The 16130-nt window shown below is 54.9% G+C and overlaps 1 protein-coding gene across 2 annotated transcripts in view; it reads right to left on the bottom strand.

Annotated features, from left to right (window-relative positions):
* ARHGEF2 (Rho/Rac guanine nucleotide exchange factor 2) overlaps positions 1 to 15312 on the bottom strand; it is a 40485-nt gene extending 25173 nt beyond the window's left edge. For both annotated transcript variants that reach the window (XM_026656256.1, XM_026656257.1), the window contains exon 1: positions 15172 to 15312. In XM_026656256.1, coding sequence (XP_026512041.1) covers positions 15172 to 15304 — 133 coding nt within the window. In that variant the 5' untranslated portion in view covers positions 15305 to 15312. The remainder of the gene's footprint in view (positions 1 to 15171) is intronic.
* Between the last annotated feature and the right edge of the window lie 818 nt (positions 15313 to 16130).

The raw sequence follows: 16130 nt of genomic DNA, 5'->3' as shown, positions 1-16130 counted from the left end.
AGGGTGCGGGGGCCAATCGGCTACCGGCACCAAGGGCTAGGAGCGTTTGACTCCAGAACCTGTCCCCCCGTTGGGATCTGAAGCCGTTTCACTTACACTTTACAGAGCTTTGCCCAGCCCCATTTAAGGGCCAAACGCATCCAGTCGCTAACGTCCCAGGGAGCGACTGTCCCTGCTGCACCAGAACCCCCTCGGCGGGGAGAGCGGGCAGCGATTGATCACACGGTCGGGCAGGGATAAAGCTGTTGTGACAGGGCGGGCGGATCAATGCGCAGCGCAGGAGAACAAAAGCGCCGTATTTAGTGCCCTGGAGCCTGAGGGTGCCGGCACAGCTCCCCGGCTAAGCCTCAGCAGGGAGGGGGCACCCACAAAGGGGACAATCCCGGGAACGCCCAAGGGGTGTACCCAGGAGTCCACACAACAAAGCTTCCTAAGAGCAAAAATCTATTAGGCTCCCAAGAGCATTGGCCACCCCAGCCTAAAAGGTATCCACCGCAGGGTTCCTATTAGGATAGAGGGGAAGGACGGCCTGGTGGTGAGGACGCCAGCCTTGAGAGTCCTGGGTTTAATCCCCTGCCTCAGTTTCCCCAGCTGCCGCTGCCTCACAGGAGGGCTGTGAGGTGCTCAGATACTACGGTGATTGGGGTCAGCTAAGGGCCTTTGATACACTTCCCCCCTGCACAAGCTTTGGGTTGGCTCCCTGTGGCTCTTCCCTCAGACCTCCAGTCTGCATGACTTGCTGTTTTAGAACGTGGGAAGCACCGATCACAAGAATCCAGAGAGAGAGAGAGCGAGCACAGCGTGCGTCTCTCCTCTGCAAAGCGCCATCTCCACCGAGCACAAACTGGCTGCTGCCTCCATCAGGCCCCTAGAAAGGGGAAGACACGCAAGAGGGCCTCATAAAGGGGGCAGAACTGGCTCCCTGAGAATCTCCACCCCTTTACCCAGGGGTCTTCCCAGCCAGAATGCAACTGGTGCCAGGGCTCTGCCCCTGCCTCCAGCATCGGGGGTGCGGGAGGAGTGCACTGTCCCTGCTCGCCGGGGGGGGCAGAGCCGGAGTGACAACAGCCCTGGGGCTGCTCTAATTTACACCAGCGCTGGGCAGGACTCTGCACAGCCCCCACATTCAGGCAGTGCAAAGAGGGCATCAAGTGGCCTTACGCCCCAAGCGCCGGCAGGGGATAACAGCCCCATGGCCCCACTCCTCCAGCTACTCAGGCCAGGGGGGCGTCGGATAAACTAACCCCAAGCGCAAGTCACACTCGCAGGCCAGCAGACGAGCACCCAGGCTCCTGGGCCAGCCAGGTCAGACGCTGCAGTCTGCTGACCGAGGGGAGGAAATGAAGTCATGCTCTGCATTTTTAAGAAGACAAATATTGTTTTGGAGATTGGCGAGCCAGCTCTTGCGCAACTCAGAAGCGGCAGGCGGGGGGAGAGAAACAAAGCAAGTGAGAAACCCAGTGTTTGTGTGTTCCCACTAGCTAGCCCCGGTCCCGATCGATTTCTCACAGCCCATGCTCTGAACACCACTCAGCCTCGCTCCTCTTCGAAGAGCGGCCGAGGTTCTGTCCCATTAAACGTGAGCGATAGGATCATCGCAGGCCGGCGGGGAGAGGCGGAGTCTAAAAACAGGTTTATCGCCGAGAAGCTGCCAGGGCCCTGTTGCCATTAACTGGGTGATGGGATCAGGGTCTCGCTGTGCGCACAATCGCCGCGCGGAAGAGTTCACAGTTGGGAACAGGCGAGGCAGAGCTGAGGAACTGCGGCCTGGAGAGCTGAATGGATTTGCCCAGGGGAGCCTGCGCTTTAGCCCACAGGACCAGCCTCTCTCCCCAGCCTGCAGCGTCCGAGATGATAGGTACCAGCTCCGAAGGGCCTCGCAGGATCAAGCCCCAGGCTTTTATTATTGCCAATTTTCCCTTCCAGCAATTACCCCCTTTTTAACACTGAGCCAGTCCAGACAGCCACGCTCCCACGGCACCAGTTCTTCCACCTTTCTCTCCGCCTGCAACATACCAAGTCCATTCACTCATGTTGCCCCCTGGTGGCTGGTCCACAGAGAGGATAAAGGACCTACTTCTACAGCCAGATAGGGGAGCTCCCGTTTATCTGAAGCACTAGACGCCTGGCAGTTCGACTGGCCCCGGCTTTGCGACTTCTCTAGTGGATGTTATCCACCCCGGGCTGCCTGCACAATAGAAAAACCTCCGTCGACTCCCTTTGGCACAGGGGTGGGAGCGGGCACACGGCTTTGCCAGTCAGTGGCCTGGTCTGCGGGCTGGCTTTAGCAAGAACTCGAAGCTGCCCGGCCCTCTTGTTTCTAGCTCAAACCCGTACAAAGTAGCCAGGAAGGGCAGGTAAAGGCTGGAGGCGAAGCAGCTGCCGAGGAGAGACGTTACTTCAGCCAATGAGCGACTGGAGGAGCCAGAGCTGCTCTTTAGTCTGATTTGGCAGCGGTTTCAGGAAATGAGCTCAGATCAGCTGTTGCAATGCTACAATTGCAGTGCTGTACCAAGGACATTTGGGCGTGGTGGTGGGGGGGGAACTGCTGGGTCTGCTGCCCCTCTGTAACAAAGGGCGCGTCTACACTGCACTTAAGACACCCCTGACTGGCCCGTGCTAGCTGACTCGGGCTCAGGCTAAAGCGGCTGTTTAATTGCAGTGAAGACATCAGCCCAAGGTCTGGGACCCTCCCACTTCGCAGCCCTAGCGTCTACACTGCAATTAAACAGCCCCTTAGCCGAGCCAGCTGGCACGGGCCAGCAGCGGGTTTTCAGCTGCGTGGTAGACATGCCCAACGATCATTCTGCCTTGTGGTGAAGCTGCAGCAGGCAGCTCCAAAAATTCCTCTGCGGCGACTGTGGGAGCGCAGCGTCCATCAGAATCTCTTGCTCTTAGATGACAGCTCAGTGGTTTGAGCATTGGCCTGCTAAACCCAGGGTTGAGAGTTCAATCCTTGAGGGGGCCATTTAGGGAACTGGGGTAAAAATCTGTCTGGGGATTGGTCCTGCTTTGAGCAGGGGGTTGGACTAGATGACCTCCTGAGGTCCCTTCCAACCCTGATATTCTAGGACACCTGTAAGCAGCCCCTGGGCATCCTGTGGCCCCCCCAATGACTGCAGTCACCGCTGGGGAGAAACACAGCAGCTGTTTCACAGCACCCAGGGTTGACATGCCGCAGTTTAGCATGGGAGGGTGAAAAATGCTGCCTACGATTTGAGGAGAAGAATGTAACGGGCCAGAGGACAGGAAACCCCTATGTTGTGAGAGGCACCAGGGATTAATTGTGCCGGGGATGTGACTGTGACTCGCTAAGTGCATGTGCAGCGCCTAGCGCAACAGGTTCCTGATTTTAATTAGGGCCGTGGTGTGCTACTGTAATACAAACAACAGGGCACACAGGGCTTTGTCTCACTCCACATTTCCAACACCGTCAGGTCTGCAGACTCGAGCAGAAGACAGTTTCTCAGTTCCCAGTGGGGGGGGAGGGGGTGTTTGTGCAATCTATTGGAGAATCTTTATTATTAAGGATTACGCAAGAGGCAGAAGGAAGCTAGCAGGGGTTTCATACCTCAGCACAAGGTGTTTTAATACAATGGCACCTGCAGCGAACCTGCTTTGCTCTGCCCGCAATGGCCTTTCCCTGCAAAGTCACTTTCCAGCCTCTAACATTAAATGGCACTTGAACGGCCCTGTAAAAAAGCCAAAACAAACAGAGCTTGCCACCCAGAGGGGTGCTTGGAGAAAAGCAACGGTGAAGCATCCTGAATTAGCTACCAGCAGCATGCAACTGCTCCGAGGAAAACATCATTTGGCAGAGACGATAAGCAGAGCCCAGGAACAACTGCTCTTCCGGAGGGGAACTTGCAGAGATGAGGCAGCAGATCTAAACCTCAGTTACTACAGAAAGGGAAGCCGCATGTTCTACGGGCAGAAGAGGAAGTGGGCTGGAAAGTCAAGCCAGGCGTGAATAAGGACCAGCTTTTCTCTCTCTGTACAGCCCCTAGCACCCTAGCGTCTCCGATGCACTATTACAACGCAAATCAGCCAACTGCCGGTATTCACCACCAGGGGGAGTCGGCCTAGAGAGGGACATAAATGTGGTACTCTCCCCAACCCCGCCCACAACCTAAGCTCCACCCACTTGTGACACCATAGGGAGATCTGATTGGGTCGATCAGCCCAGCAGTGGAATACAGTATTTAACAAGGGTGGTGCAAGTCACAGCACTGTGTAAACAGGCAGAGATCCTGCCCCGCTCTGAATGGATGCGGGATAAAGTCCAGACTCTCCCCCACCCTCTGCAAGTCTGGTTTTTAAAATTATAATTCAGCCTCACCTATCTCCCTAGGCTTGGCCTTTCCTAGGGTTTTCCCAGACTCTAGTTCTCTCTGCCCTTAAGAAGGGTTGGGACCTCGGTGATGTCCCAGTTGAAGCTAACCGAACCCCCTTGCTAGGTTGCAGAGCGAACACGCTACCAAGATGAACAGGGCCGTTCACACCCCTCCGAGCTACTGTTTCAGGCTGTCTGCAGACCCAGGCAGACGTCACTGCGTCAGTTACACTGGTGTCACAGGAAAGTTAGAGAGTTAATGGAAGCTTCCTCTATGCTTCTGTTTGCTTTCCCCACCTCTCCCACGGAGGGCAAATGGAAATCCAACTAGTTCACCAACACCTCCGCCAAATGGTGGCGTGAAAAAGGAACTTGTGTTCAGAGGCAGTTCCCCCCCTCTCCGTCTCTCTCTCTCTCTCTCTCTCACACACACACACACACGCATGCGCACTCTCCTCACTGCATCAAGCCGAGGGATCTCAGTGGTTTCCTGAGGAATAAGGATGTTGAAACCATTTGCAAAACTAAAATGAAAGCCCTTCACGAGCTGCTGACTTGATCGGCAGAAGGGCTGGGTAGGGCGGGACACTGCAGAATCTGACCTGAACCAATACCACAGAGTCCCCTCATGAGAGCCAGAATCGAGGGAGGACCCTGGGGGACCTCCTGCCTGCAGAGGGAGAACGGCTCATCGCGCAGTGCACTCTTTATAACTGAACAACCTGGGTAATCGGTCGCTATGTTCTTCCTGCAAACAGCCCTGCTCCACGGACACCAGATTAGTTACCCCACTAGGCCCCAGGCCTCTCAGCTTTCTGGACAACCTCTTCCGGGCAGGACCCTGTCCCAGCACTTCTCTACTCCAGGAGTCTCCTTGCAGGAGTGTGAGGAGAGTCAATTTCCCCTCTGTGTATATGCATCCGAAGAAGTGGGTTGTAGCCCACAAAAGCTACAACCCACTCTAATAAATTTGTTAGTCTCTAAGGTGCCACAAGTACTCCTGTTCAATTTCCCCTCTGTGCCTCAGTTTCCCCATGATACTAACCCCCTTTGTAAAGCAGTCTCAGATCTGTGGCTGAAAAGAGCTAGGGGTTATTACAACACGATTGTAAACAGTTATTTCACCCAGCACTAACCGGCAGCCAATGCTAAAGGCAGAATCTATACCAGTTTCCCCCAAATTGGATGTGTGGACACACTCATGTAGTTTACACTAGTTCCTGATCGACTTAAATAAGTCCGGTTTAAACTGAAGTCAGAGCATCTACCCAGAGGTTTGCACTTGATCACTGGTTTAAATTCACGCAACTGTCTCATGTAAGCACACCGCCACTAGGAAATGCAGAAAAACACACCACTGTGCAGGAGGGGAATCAGAGTCCTGTGGGCTGTAGAGAGACTGGGATTGGCTCCGTTTCCATTGGTTTCCCGTAAGATCTGGGGCCCTTCCTCTCCCAGGTCCCTTGAATCATTCTGGCGGGGATTTTAAAACCGGAATCCGACCAGGACACTAGATTCGACATCCCTTCCGTTGCAAAAAGCACCAGGAGACACAACCACCTTGAGAAGCCAGAACCGTGCTTCGACGACCAGGCCAGTATCAACTTTTCAAGGAGGATGGTGGTAAACTGGAGAAGGTTCAGAGGAGGGCCGCAAGAATGATGAAAGGGTTAGAAAACAGGCCTTCCAGCAATAGACTCAGTCTATGTATGCTTAACATAGAGACGATGAAGGGGTGACGTGATCAGTCTACACAGGGGAGGGCAACTGAGCACTGGAACCATTTACCAAGGGTCCTGGCGGATTCTCCATCACTGACCATTTTTAAAGCAATGTTGGATGTTTTCCTAAAGGATCTGCTGTAGGAATTGTTTTGGGGAAGGTCTCTGGCCTGTGTCATCCAGGAGATCAGACTAGATCAGCGGTTCTCAAACTGTGGGTCGCAAAATGGGGTCGCCACGGCTAGAGTTAGACTTTCTGGGGTCCAGGCTGAAGCCCGAGACCTACTGTCAGGGGACCTTCAGGCCTGGGTGGCAGGGGTCAGGTTACAGGCCCCCTGCCTGGGGCTGAAGCTCTCAGGCTTCGGCTTTGCCCCCACTGCCCAGGGCAGCGGGGTTCGGGCAGGCTCAGGCTCCTGGGGTCATGTAGTAATTTTTGTTGTCAGAAGGGGGTCGTGGGGCAATGAAGTTTGAGAACCCCTGGCCTAGATGATCACGATGGACCCTTCTGGCCTTGGAGTCTATGAAGCTACATCTCATCCCAGAAGTTGACACTTCTCTTCCACACAGCCGGGCATGGATGGCATCACCACCTGATACGCGGGCATCACTTCCTGCACCATTGCTCACTCTACACAGGCCTCCTGTCCCAGTACCAGCCAAGCCTGATCCTATGTAGCGAGATCTAATGAAACCACGACTGGGGGAGCAGACGAACCACCACCAGCCTGGAGGTCAGGGATAGGAACGTTGCCCTAGATTCCATGGGCCAGATGCTACACTGGCATAGCTACACCAAGTCACGGGACCTACCATGGCTTCACACCAGCTGAGGATCTGAAGCCCAATGAAAGAATCACGAACTTTCTGCGTATGCGGGAAAAGGCGGAGTCTGGAGAACACAATCAAGCAGTTTGGCTAGACAATGCCCAGGCTGGCCCCCCGGGGCTGTTCACTTCCATAAATACAAGGAGATCAAAGCAGGGGAAATGGCCTAAAACTGACCCGACTGCAGCCCAGCTAGGAAATAACATTTCACGGCCACTGGGAGAGGGAGTCTGACCAGAGATAAGGGGGAGGAAACCTGCATCCGAGATTTTCCAAAGGGGGGTTTGAGATTTTGGGTGCCCACCTTGAGATGCCCCGAATGGGCTAGATTTTTGGAGAACTGGTGCTCAGCGCTTTCCGAGAGCCAGGCCCCTCTCAAGTTGGGGCTTCCCAAAAATCACGAGTCCCTTTCGAAACTCACGGCCCGAGTTCTGATCCAGTGTTAACCCTCCTAGGGCCTGATCATCAACTTCACTAAGACAGGTTTCAGAGTAGCAGCCGTGTTAGTCTGTATCCGCAAAAAGAACAGGAGTACTTGTGGCACCTTAGAGACTAACAAATTTATTTGAGCATAAGCTTTCGTGGGCTAAAACCCACTTCATCGGATGCATGCAGTGGAAAATACAGTAGGAAGATGTATATAGATATATATATATACACACACACACACACACACAGAACATGAAACAATGGGTGTTACCATACACACTATAAGGAGAGTGATCAGTTAAGGTGAGCTATTATCAGCCTGAGAGAAAAAGAACTGTTTGTAGTGGTAATGAAAATGGCCCATTTCCAGCCACTGACAAGGAGATGTGAGGAACTGTAGGGGGTGGGGGGGAATAAGCATGGGGAAATAGTTTTACTTTGTGTAACGGCCCATCCACTCCCAGTCTTTATTCAAGCCTAATTTAATGGTGTCCAATTTGCAAATTAATTCCAATTCAGCAGTCTCTCGTTGGAGTCTGTTTTTGAAGTTTTTTTGTTGTAATATTGCGACTTTTAGGTCTGTAATCGAGTGGCCAGGGAGATTGAAGTGTTCTCCGACTGGTTTTTGAATGTTATAATTCTTGACATCTGATTTGTGTCCATTTATTCTTTTACGTAGAGACTGTCCGGTTTGGGCAATGTACATGGCAGAGGGGCATTGCTGGCACATGATGGACTTCACTAAGGACTCCCTTGCACCACTCTGGCAGCATAAGGGGGCCGTCAAGAAGGTGCCAGTGTTCATTAGACTATAAACTGTTTGGGTCAGGGGCCATTTCATATAAACATCAGTGGGGCCTCGTGGCCGGAGCACTTGACTGGGACTCCAAAGACCTGGGTTCTATTCCCAGATCTCCCACCAGGTGACCTTAGGCAAGTCACTTCCCCTCCCTGTGACTCAGTTTCCCCCAACTGTAAGATGGGGATCATGATCCTAAAATGCATTGAGATCTACTGATGAAAAGCCCCAAAGAGGAGATGGGGCTGTGATGGGTTTTCAGCCCCAAGCCGAATGGGCCTGTAGGCACCACCGTAAGCCGGGTTTTTTTAAAAGCATGAACTGTTGCACCCAAAAGCCATAAAATTAAATGCAAAGACGGTCCCTCATCACGCATCAGGAGAGGAGGAAGGATGGCAGAAAACACGACATGCCAGCCCGTCTCATCCCATCTGCTGTAGCCAGAGCTGCTGCCAGCACTTCAGCCCACGTGGAACGGGCAATATTGATCGGGAATGGCCTCGAGCAGTGACGCGGGTTTCGCTGCCTACGCGTGGGACGGTCTCCTCTCCCAGTGCCTAGAAACGCACAAGCCAGGATCTGCCCATTGAACTGCACCCACTGAAATGCCACCCTCTGCCCTCGGAGCCACACAGAAGCTCGGTAAGAGGAAGGGTGGGCTGGTGGTTAAGGCGGTGGGGTGAAACTCAGGAGATCTCTGGGCCTCAGCTTCCCATTTCACAGATGGGGGAAAAAGAATCTCCTCTTTAAAGGTCTGTCTTGCCTATTTCGACTCTCAGCTCTTTGGGGTAGGGACTGTCACTCACTGTGCACGTACAGCACCTAGTGCAAGGAGGCCCTGCTCTCTTTTGGGGCCTCTAAGCTCTACTCTAAATACAAACAATCGTCATCAGACTTGAGGGGCCATGCAGCCCAGTCTCCCAGGCCCGACAGTGACCAGCAACTGCCACTTCGGAGGAAAAGGCAAGAATCCTGCAGCTCTGCAATAACCTGCCCCTGGGGAACATTTCTTCCTGACCCTATCAGAGGTTGCTCTGTGCCCTGAAGCATGAGGGTTTATAGCCCTGCTTGCTTATAGCCACGTGCCCATAGCATCCACAGCTGTCTCTTCCCGTTCCATATACATGGGCCGACCCAGCTAGGGGAGAGCAAACTGCAGTCTATCCTACCAGCAGTAGCAGAATCAAGGGAATGCCAAGCACACTTCCATTGCTACCGCTGGGACACCCAGCCAGTTTGGCAGATCCAGGGCAGAGCCGGTGGCTCGTCACGCAACCGGTGACTGCTGGAAACACAGGCCGCTCCACAATCGCGTTTCCAGCCAAGCCACTTCTCTGACTGTCAGGCAACAGCTTTGCAATGCGATGGACGCAGGCAGGTGCTAAGGGGTGGACAGAGAGCAGACCTTCCCCTCCCCCTCCCCGTGCCATGGGGCCGGGATCCCCGGGCAGGGCAGGGAACGAGAACTCCATTTCTCTTCCCACGGGTGAGATCCTCTCTGAAGGGCGACGAAAGCTGTTTACCCCAGAGCTGGCAGCTGCTTTGCAGACAGATGTTGCAGGCACAAGGCCCCGATTGAGCCCGCGGCCACGGCAGCTGTTGGGAAGCAGCGTGCCGACTAGGCTGGGAACAGCTGCGACCGTGGGACTCTGGACGGGATTCGGGGAGCGGCCCCACCCGGCTGAAACTGAAGTCACCAGCCCTTCTCCCAGGGGGCTTGTTCAGCTCCTATTTGATAACAAGGCTGCATCTCGGGGCATACAGACCGTGCGGCGCAGTGCCGGAGGACCTCAGCCCCGTGGCCAATTCCAGTCTAGCTTCAGCTCCCAAATCGCCTCTTCCCTTCCCACAGCTAGAATCTGCTGCAGACAGCAGCCTGCATTGGGACGGCTGCCAGCTGGCCATACAGACAGCGTGCTCTTTGGCGGTACCCCTCACTGCAGCCTTGGGGAAAGGGGGACCAGACAGGCGGTCCCGGCTCCGCCCGTCACGGCCGGGGCAGACTAGACTGGCGGAGGGACAGACACAAAACATACAAGATGCCCCATGACTGGACGCCGGATGGACTCCCGCAATGGATGGGAACGACAGAACAATAGCCGCTCCCGCTCCGTGCGTTTATTTATTAACCGCCACAGGGTCTCTGACCAACGGGGAGAAGGGCGAGCAGGTATCTGCAAACATTCCTGCCCAGCCGCACGGCTCTTTCTTGGCACAGAGGAGCTGGATCTGTACTGGCCGGTTATACGTTAACCCGGCGCGGCTTTTGGGGGCGGGGGTGAGGATTTAAAGCAGGATCCGGAATCCGGCCCACGGCGGTAACAATCAGGGATCGGCAGCGCGGGCTAGCGGGGAGGGCGCTGGGCTGGGAGTCGGGATTCTCAGCTCTGCCGCTAACCTGCTCCGTGACCTTGGGAGAGTCGCTTTTCCCTCTTTGCGCCTCCCCCCGCTTTGTCTGCCTCATCTCTTTCCACCTTCCGCTCCAGGGCGGGGGGGGACGGCCTCTCAGCGTCTAGCAAAGCAGGGGCTCGATCTCGGCCGGGTCCTCTAGGCGCTACCCTGGCCATCAAGGGATGAGATTTTCCAAAGGAGCCTCGTGGCGCTCAGCCCCCAGCTCCCTCTGAAATGCAAACCCTCGGCTCGGACCCACCAAGCTCCTTTCCCGTAGGGCAAAAGCACGCACATGCGGTAACCAGGCAGCAGAAGGGGCGAACGCCCCACACGGCCCCCTTTAACCCTTTCGGGTCAGGGGCTAATCTGCAGCCGCAGGACGGCGATGGGGAAGCTCGCTTTGCCACTGCTCGGGGGGGGGACAGCGTCAATCTGCCGCCAGCCCTGATTTCGCTTCGGAGGGGAAAGAGAAGCCAGGTGGGAGTCACGCCTGAAAGCAGAGCGGGGAGGGATTCCTCCCACCGGGTGAGTCAGCGCGTTATCCCCAGGGAAGCCGTTCCATCTCCTCCCCCGCCCGCCCGCCGGAGAACCCGACAGGAAACGAACAACGTTCCGTACATCTGTCCCGTTCAGCCGGCAGCCAGGAGGGAATACCGGCAGCGCTCTGGCCTCCCCCGCACTAAACCCCGTGAGACTGCAGGGCCGGCGAGCCTCGGGAACCTGCGCAAAGCCAGGTAACACTCGAGACAGCAGGGCCTGCAGGAGGCAGGTTAGAGAGACTGACAGCGCTGGGGGCTGGGCACGGGACCTCCTTATATGCACATGGCTTCTCAGAGACAAGCCCAAGTCTCCAACGGCTTCCTCTTCCAGAGCACCTGGTAGCTCGTTCTCTGTATCGTGGTAGCGCCAGTCATGGACCGGGACCTCATGGCGCTGGGCGCTGTACAAACAGAACTAAGAGACAGTCCCTGCCCCAAAGCGTTTCCGAACCACGAACAGACGTCTTTCCAGGCACACCTACAATAACAATCCAGAGCTTGTATGTACACCCCTTTGCCATCTTCCATCCCAACGCACCGCAGTTACGGCACTGCTCACCACCGAAGTGCGTCCACCTCTGGGGCGCAACGCGGCAGCTGTTTAGCAGCCACACAGCAACATCCTGGGGTGCGTTCGGACAGGAATTGAATTGAATCCAATTGAAACTGCAGGGCAGAGGAGGGAACGCTGGAGTCAGATGAACGGAAGGAGATGAGCTAGAATTTGGCCAGGCCCCTGGGGCTAGCATCTCTTCTCTTGTGTAGGGGAATCTTTAATGATCAGCCTAAGTTTTAACATCTCCTTAAAAAAAAAAATGGAGCAAGATCCAAACACAAGCAAGCAGTAGGGCTGCATGCAACAGCTGCCCAGATAACACAGTGATGGGCACCAGTATTAAACTCTAGAATAGGTTAACTTATATAGGCCCGGCCCACGGGATCCCAGCAGGTGGCAAAGCCATCCCGGGAGAGTCACATATGAGTTTCCCTGGTCCATGGGAATCTGCTTTCCTCAAACTCACTCAGCTTCGATCCTGCAGGAAACACGCAGGGCTGATGCAATGGCTAGCCTCTCAAACCCTTGGACAACCCAGCTGCATACAGCGTGCACCCTCTCACTCGATAGCCAAGATGCACGCACACAAGTTCTGAACCGCTGCAGACACATTAGCCTGTCCCCTGTACCACAAAAATCAACACAAGGGCAGCACTCTGCCCTCAGACCTGCCCAGGTGCAGCCCCGTCCCCTGAACGGAGCAAGAGAGCGGATCGGACCATAGGGTCGGCGGCGGGACTCCAAGTCACCAGCACATCCACCGTGCCCAACCCGAGGGATGGGACGCTCCAGACCAACTCCCTCACCCAGCCGTCTAGGGTTTAGCATCTCTGATCAAAGGGCTGGAGGGCAGGGCAAAGAGGAAAGCAGAGTCTAGCCACCAAGCCCAGAGACTGAAAGAGAGAGAATTAGGTATTTAAAACAGTCTGATTAGGGAGTCAATGGGAGACAGCACCGCTGGAAATCAAGCCACTGGGAACAACCCTGCATCTCCATGAACGATGCCGCTCTTATTTCTCATTCACCTAAATCCTCCAAGAACACCTGCAGCAACCTTAGCAGGTAATCACCCCCATTCCAGAGCATCAGCCAGGCAGCGGGTGGGGATTTCGCACCACGCATTGCACAGCCGTTTATGGCGTCCTCCGATGCAGGTATTGGCAACGGGATCCCAGGCTGAAATAACCCCCGCTCCGTACAGACAAGCCCTGAGCCGCTTTTGAAAACGGGACCTCGGCTTCGAAGTCATGTCGGTGCTTTTGAAAATTGTACCCAGCGACTAGAGAGATCCGGATGGTGGAAACACCGAGGACAGTAGGAACTAGGCATGAGAAATGAAGTTAAGGGAAGAAGCAGCGATAGCTACATCGCTCAGGGTCTTTACAACTAGCCTGGACAAACACGTTTATCTGGCTCCCACCTCCAGAGTATCTGAGCACCTCCCCATCTTTAATGTATTTATTCTCTCCCTATGCAGCAAGGCAGAGCTATTATCCCCATTGTACAGATGGGAAAACTGAGGCACGGAGCAGCTAAGTAACTTGCCCAAGGAGTCTGTGGCAGAACAATGAATTGAACCCAGGTCTTCCAAGTCCCAGGCTAGTGTACTAACCACTGGACCACACTTCCTTGGCAAAGAGCATGTGCTGTAAGGAACAATCCTGCGCTGGCTGGAAGCTGGATTGGGCGCGCTGAGCAGTTCAGCCCTGTCTGCTCCACGGCGAGAAAGAAGCACTTTTAAACTTGACGAGGAAGAAACTGCAGCTTCTGAATGAAATCTCTGCTCCCTCTCCCCACACGCCCGCCCGCTGAGATCGAAAGGCATCATGTTAATGAGACACAGCGAGGAGATGGAATTTCATTCTCGCTCCTGGCCACAGCTGGGATTTGCCTGCTGGCTGGAGTCCGGGCAGGGCCTGTATGCACAGAGCCACACGTTTTATTTATAAGCCGTCCCATACATCAACTAAGGGAATGATCCTTTCAGAAACAGCTAAACCCGGCCAGAATACAGGGAAGGCAAAACCCACCCCCAGGCACAGGACCTCCCACTCATCCACGGCACTCTGGCCCGACCACACACGCAGGCACTAGCCCGTCCTTGAGGATTTGGAGAACAAGCCGTTGCACGATCCTTCAACTGAACTTCGAGTCAAATCCCCAGCTGGGGTAGATCAGGGCAGCTCCACTGGAGTCAATGGGCCAGACCCCCCCCCACTGGTGTATATTGGTTTCATGCCAGTGACTCCAGCTGAATCATGTCTACACTAGCAGCGTGTTACTGGTATCGCTGTATTGGAGTACTATACTGGCAAAGTATTCTTCGGGTGGATGCAACTGTACATCATCTAGCTTTGTAGGAGGTCTAGTGAAACCACTTCCCAGGAGCGAAAAGTCACACCGGTAAAAGCACAGCTTCGCCAGTATAACTGCGTCTACACTGGGTGCTTGTGCCGGCAGAGCTCTGTCCATCAGCCATCACCCCGTCACCCCCCTAACAGACACACCTGGGCCGGCAGTCGGCTGTAGTGCAGACGTAACGGACGTCGCCCAGGCTAACACCTGCAGAAAATCTCACCGCTAGAGCAAAGCTTTTCACATACTGCATCTCGCCCCTTCCCCGTGCGGCCGATCAAAAAGAAATCGACTAACAGAGCAGAACCGGGCAGCTTCCCCCAACGATTCACGTATCGGGAGCAATTCTGGCGTAAAGAACAGCGCTAGGTCCCCAGGACGCAGAGAGCACACGACATACTCAATTGACCTGCAGTAGTTAACACACCAAACCCTCCTAGAGTCAGATCAGGACCGTGTGTACAACTAAGGGGCATATAAGAAGGCAATGCAATTCAACCGAGCGTATCCGTCACAGTCTGTCTCCTCGGTGCCCTAAAATCTCTCTCCCATCCTGCACCGTGAATCCCATTGACCACCACTGATTTCTTGTGCAAGCCACACACGTGTCCACAGGCTACATGGGGCTTTACGGCCCCCCACGGACAGCACACTCCTGCATCCAGATGTAGTTGTGCAAACACAGAAGCGTCTTCTCTCATACTAAAACCGATCCTCTTGTTCTCCACCAACCCAGTTAAGCCCTTTCATGGGTAGTAACCAGGGGCGTATCGAGCCAGCCACCTGGTGCTGCAGGAAGGAGGGTTTTACTCTCACTCAGGAGTGGAACATGTTTTCCCTGCTCCAGGAGCGGCGTGTGATGCAGTGGGATGGGCAGGAGGTTGCAATCGAGTTGGGGGACTGAGATAGAGAAGCGGGGGGGTGATGAGAGAGAGGAAGGGGGCAGACGGTGGAGCAGAGGAGATGGTGAGGCTTGATATGGGGAGGCAGGGGAGACCCAGGGAGCGGGAGGTAGGAAGGAGGAGACGGGGATGAAGGAAACAGAGAAGCGGGGTGACAGGGGGCAGAGGTAGAGCGGCACCTGGAAGACGTGGACGGGAACATGGGTAGGTGAGAGGAGCAGGTGGTTCAACGAGGAGGGGCAGGTGAGCGGCGGGAGCAGATGGGTGGGCGGGGGAGACAGGGCTGGAGAACAAGTCGCTCGCCGACGCGCGGCTACTCACTGGGGCAGATGAGCGCCTCCTTGGCCGTGATGCTCTTGTTGCAGGCGAAGCACATGGTCATACCCGAGACGGTGATGGTGGTGAAGAGGTGGCCGTTGGTGTAGCGGGCGTCCTTCTCCTTGCCCTCCTTCATCTTCTCTTTGTTCTGTTGGCCGACAGAGAGAGAGAGAGAGTTAAAGCCTCAGCTACACAGAGGGGGACCCCCCGCCCGCCCAAGAACGGGACGACCACCCTAGAAGCCTCTCACCCGGGAGGCCCTCCCTCCAGCTTGCACCTTCCTGACAGTCCCTCCCTCGGCCAGTCGTTTTGCGTTCCAGCTCATGGTGCCGACCAAGGGGATCCAGGTATTAAACCCGGCCCGTGCTCCAGGAAAATCGGCCGACACTGCAAACAGATGTGGGTCGTTAGGTGTTATTTGGTCACCAGAACCCAGCTGATGTCACGTCCAGCAGGACAATCGCACCAGGATGGGGTGAAAGAGGCAGGGGAGGGGGGCTAGAAAAGCCAGCCAGATCCATGTGAATCCGCGGCACGGAGATCCTAGGAGGGAGAAAGAGCACGGAGGAGAATGGGAGAAGACACCCAGTTATTTCAAATCTCCTGTTTCCGATAACCATGACAACCGTGTGTCTGCTTAACAAATACACCCCCACCCCGCCATGGATGCCTCACGCCATAGAGCGGCACAGACCCGGGTGTGATAGAACAGCCAAGGGAAGATCTACACCCCTTATTCCTGTAGAACAGAGGGGCCGAGTTACCCTGTGTAAAATGGGGCTGGAGGAATTGGCTTTGGATGCTCAACAAGAAAGGACCACAAAAAAACAACTAAACATTGTGCGGTGAGTCTCCTAGTAATGCTTTAAAGACGTATCTGGCGCCTTTCATATCCCACAGGGTCCCCAGACAGGGTGCTCCTGAAATGCAGCCACCTCTGGGGTGGAAGACAGAAGCCAATC

Source organism: Terrapene carolina, unplaced genomic scaffold, assembly GCF_002925995.2.
Source record: "Terrapene carolina triunguis isolate 2854851 unplaced genomic scaffold, T_m_triunguis-2.0 Scaffold227, whole genome shotgun sequence".
Lineage (NCBI taxonomy): Eukaryota > Metazoa > Chordata > Testudines > Emydidae > Terrapene > Terrapene triunguis.
Note: the sequence above shows the minus strand (reverse complement) of the source record. Positions and strands in the feature narration are given on the sequence as shown.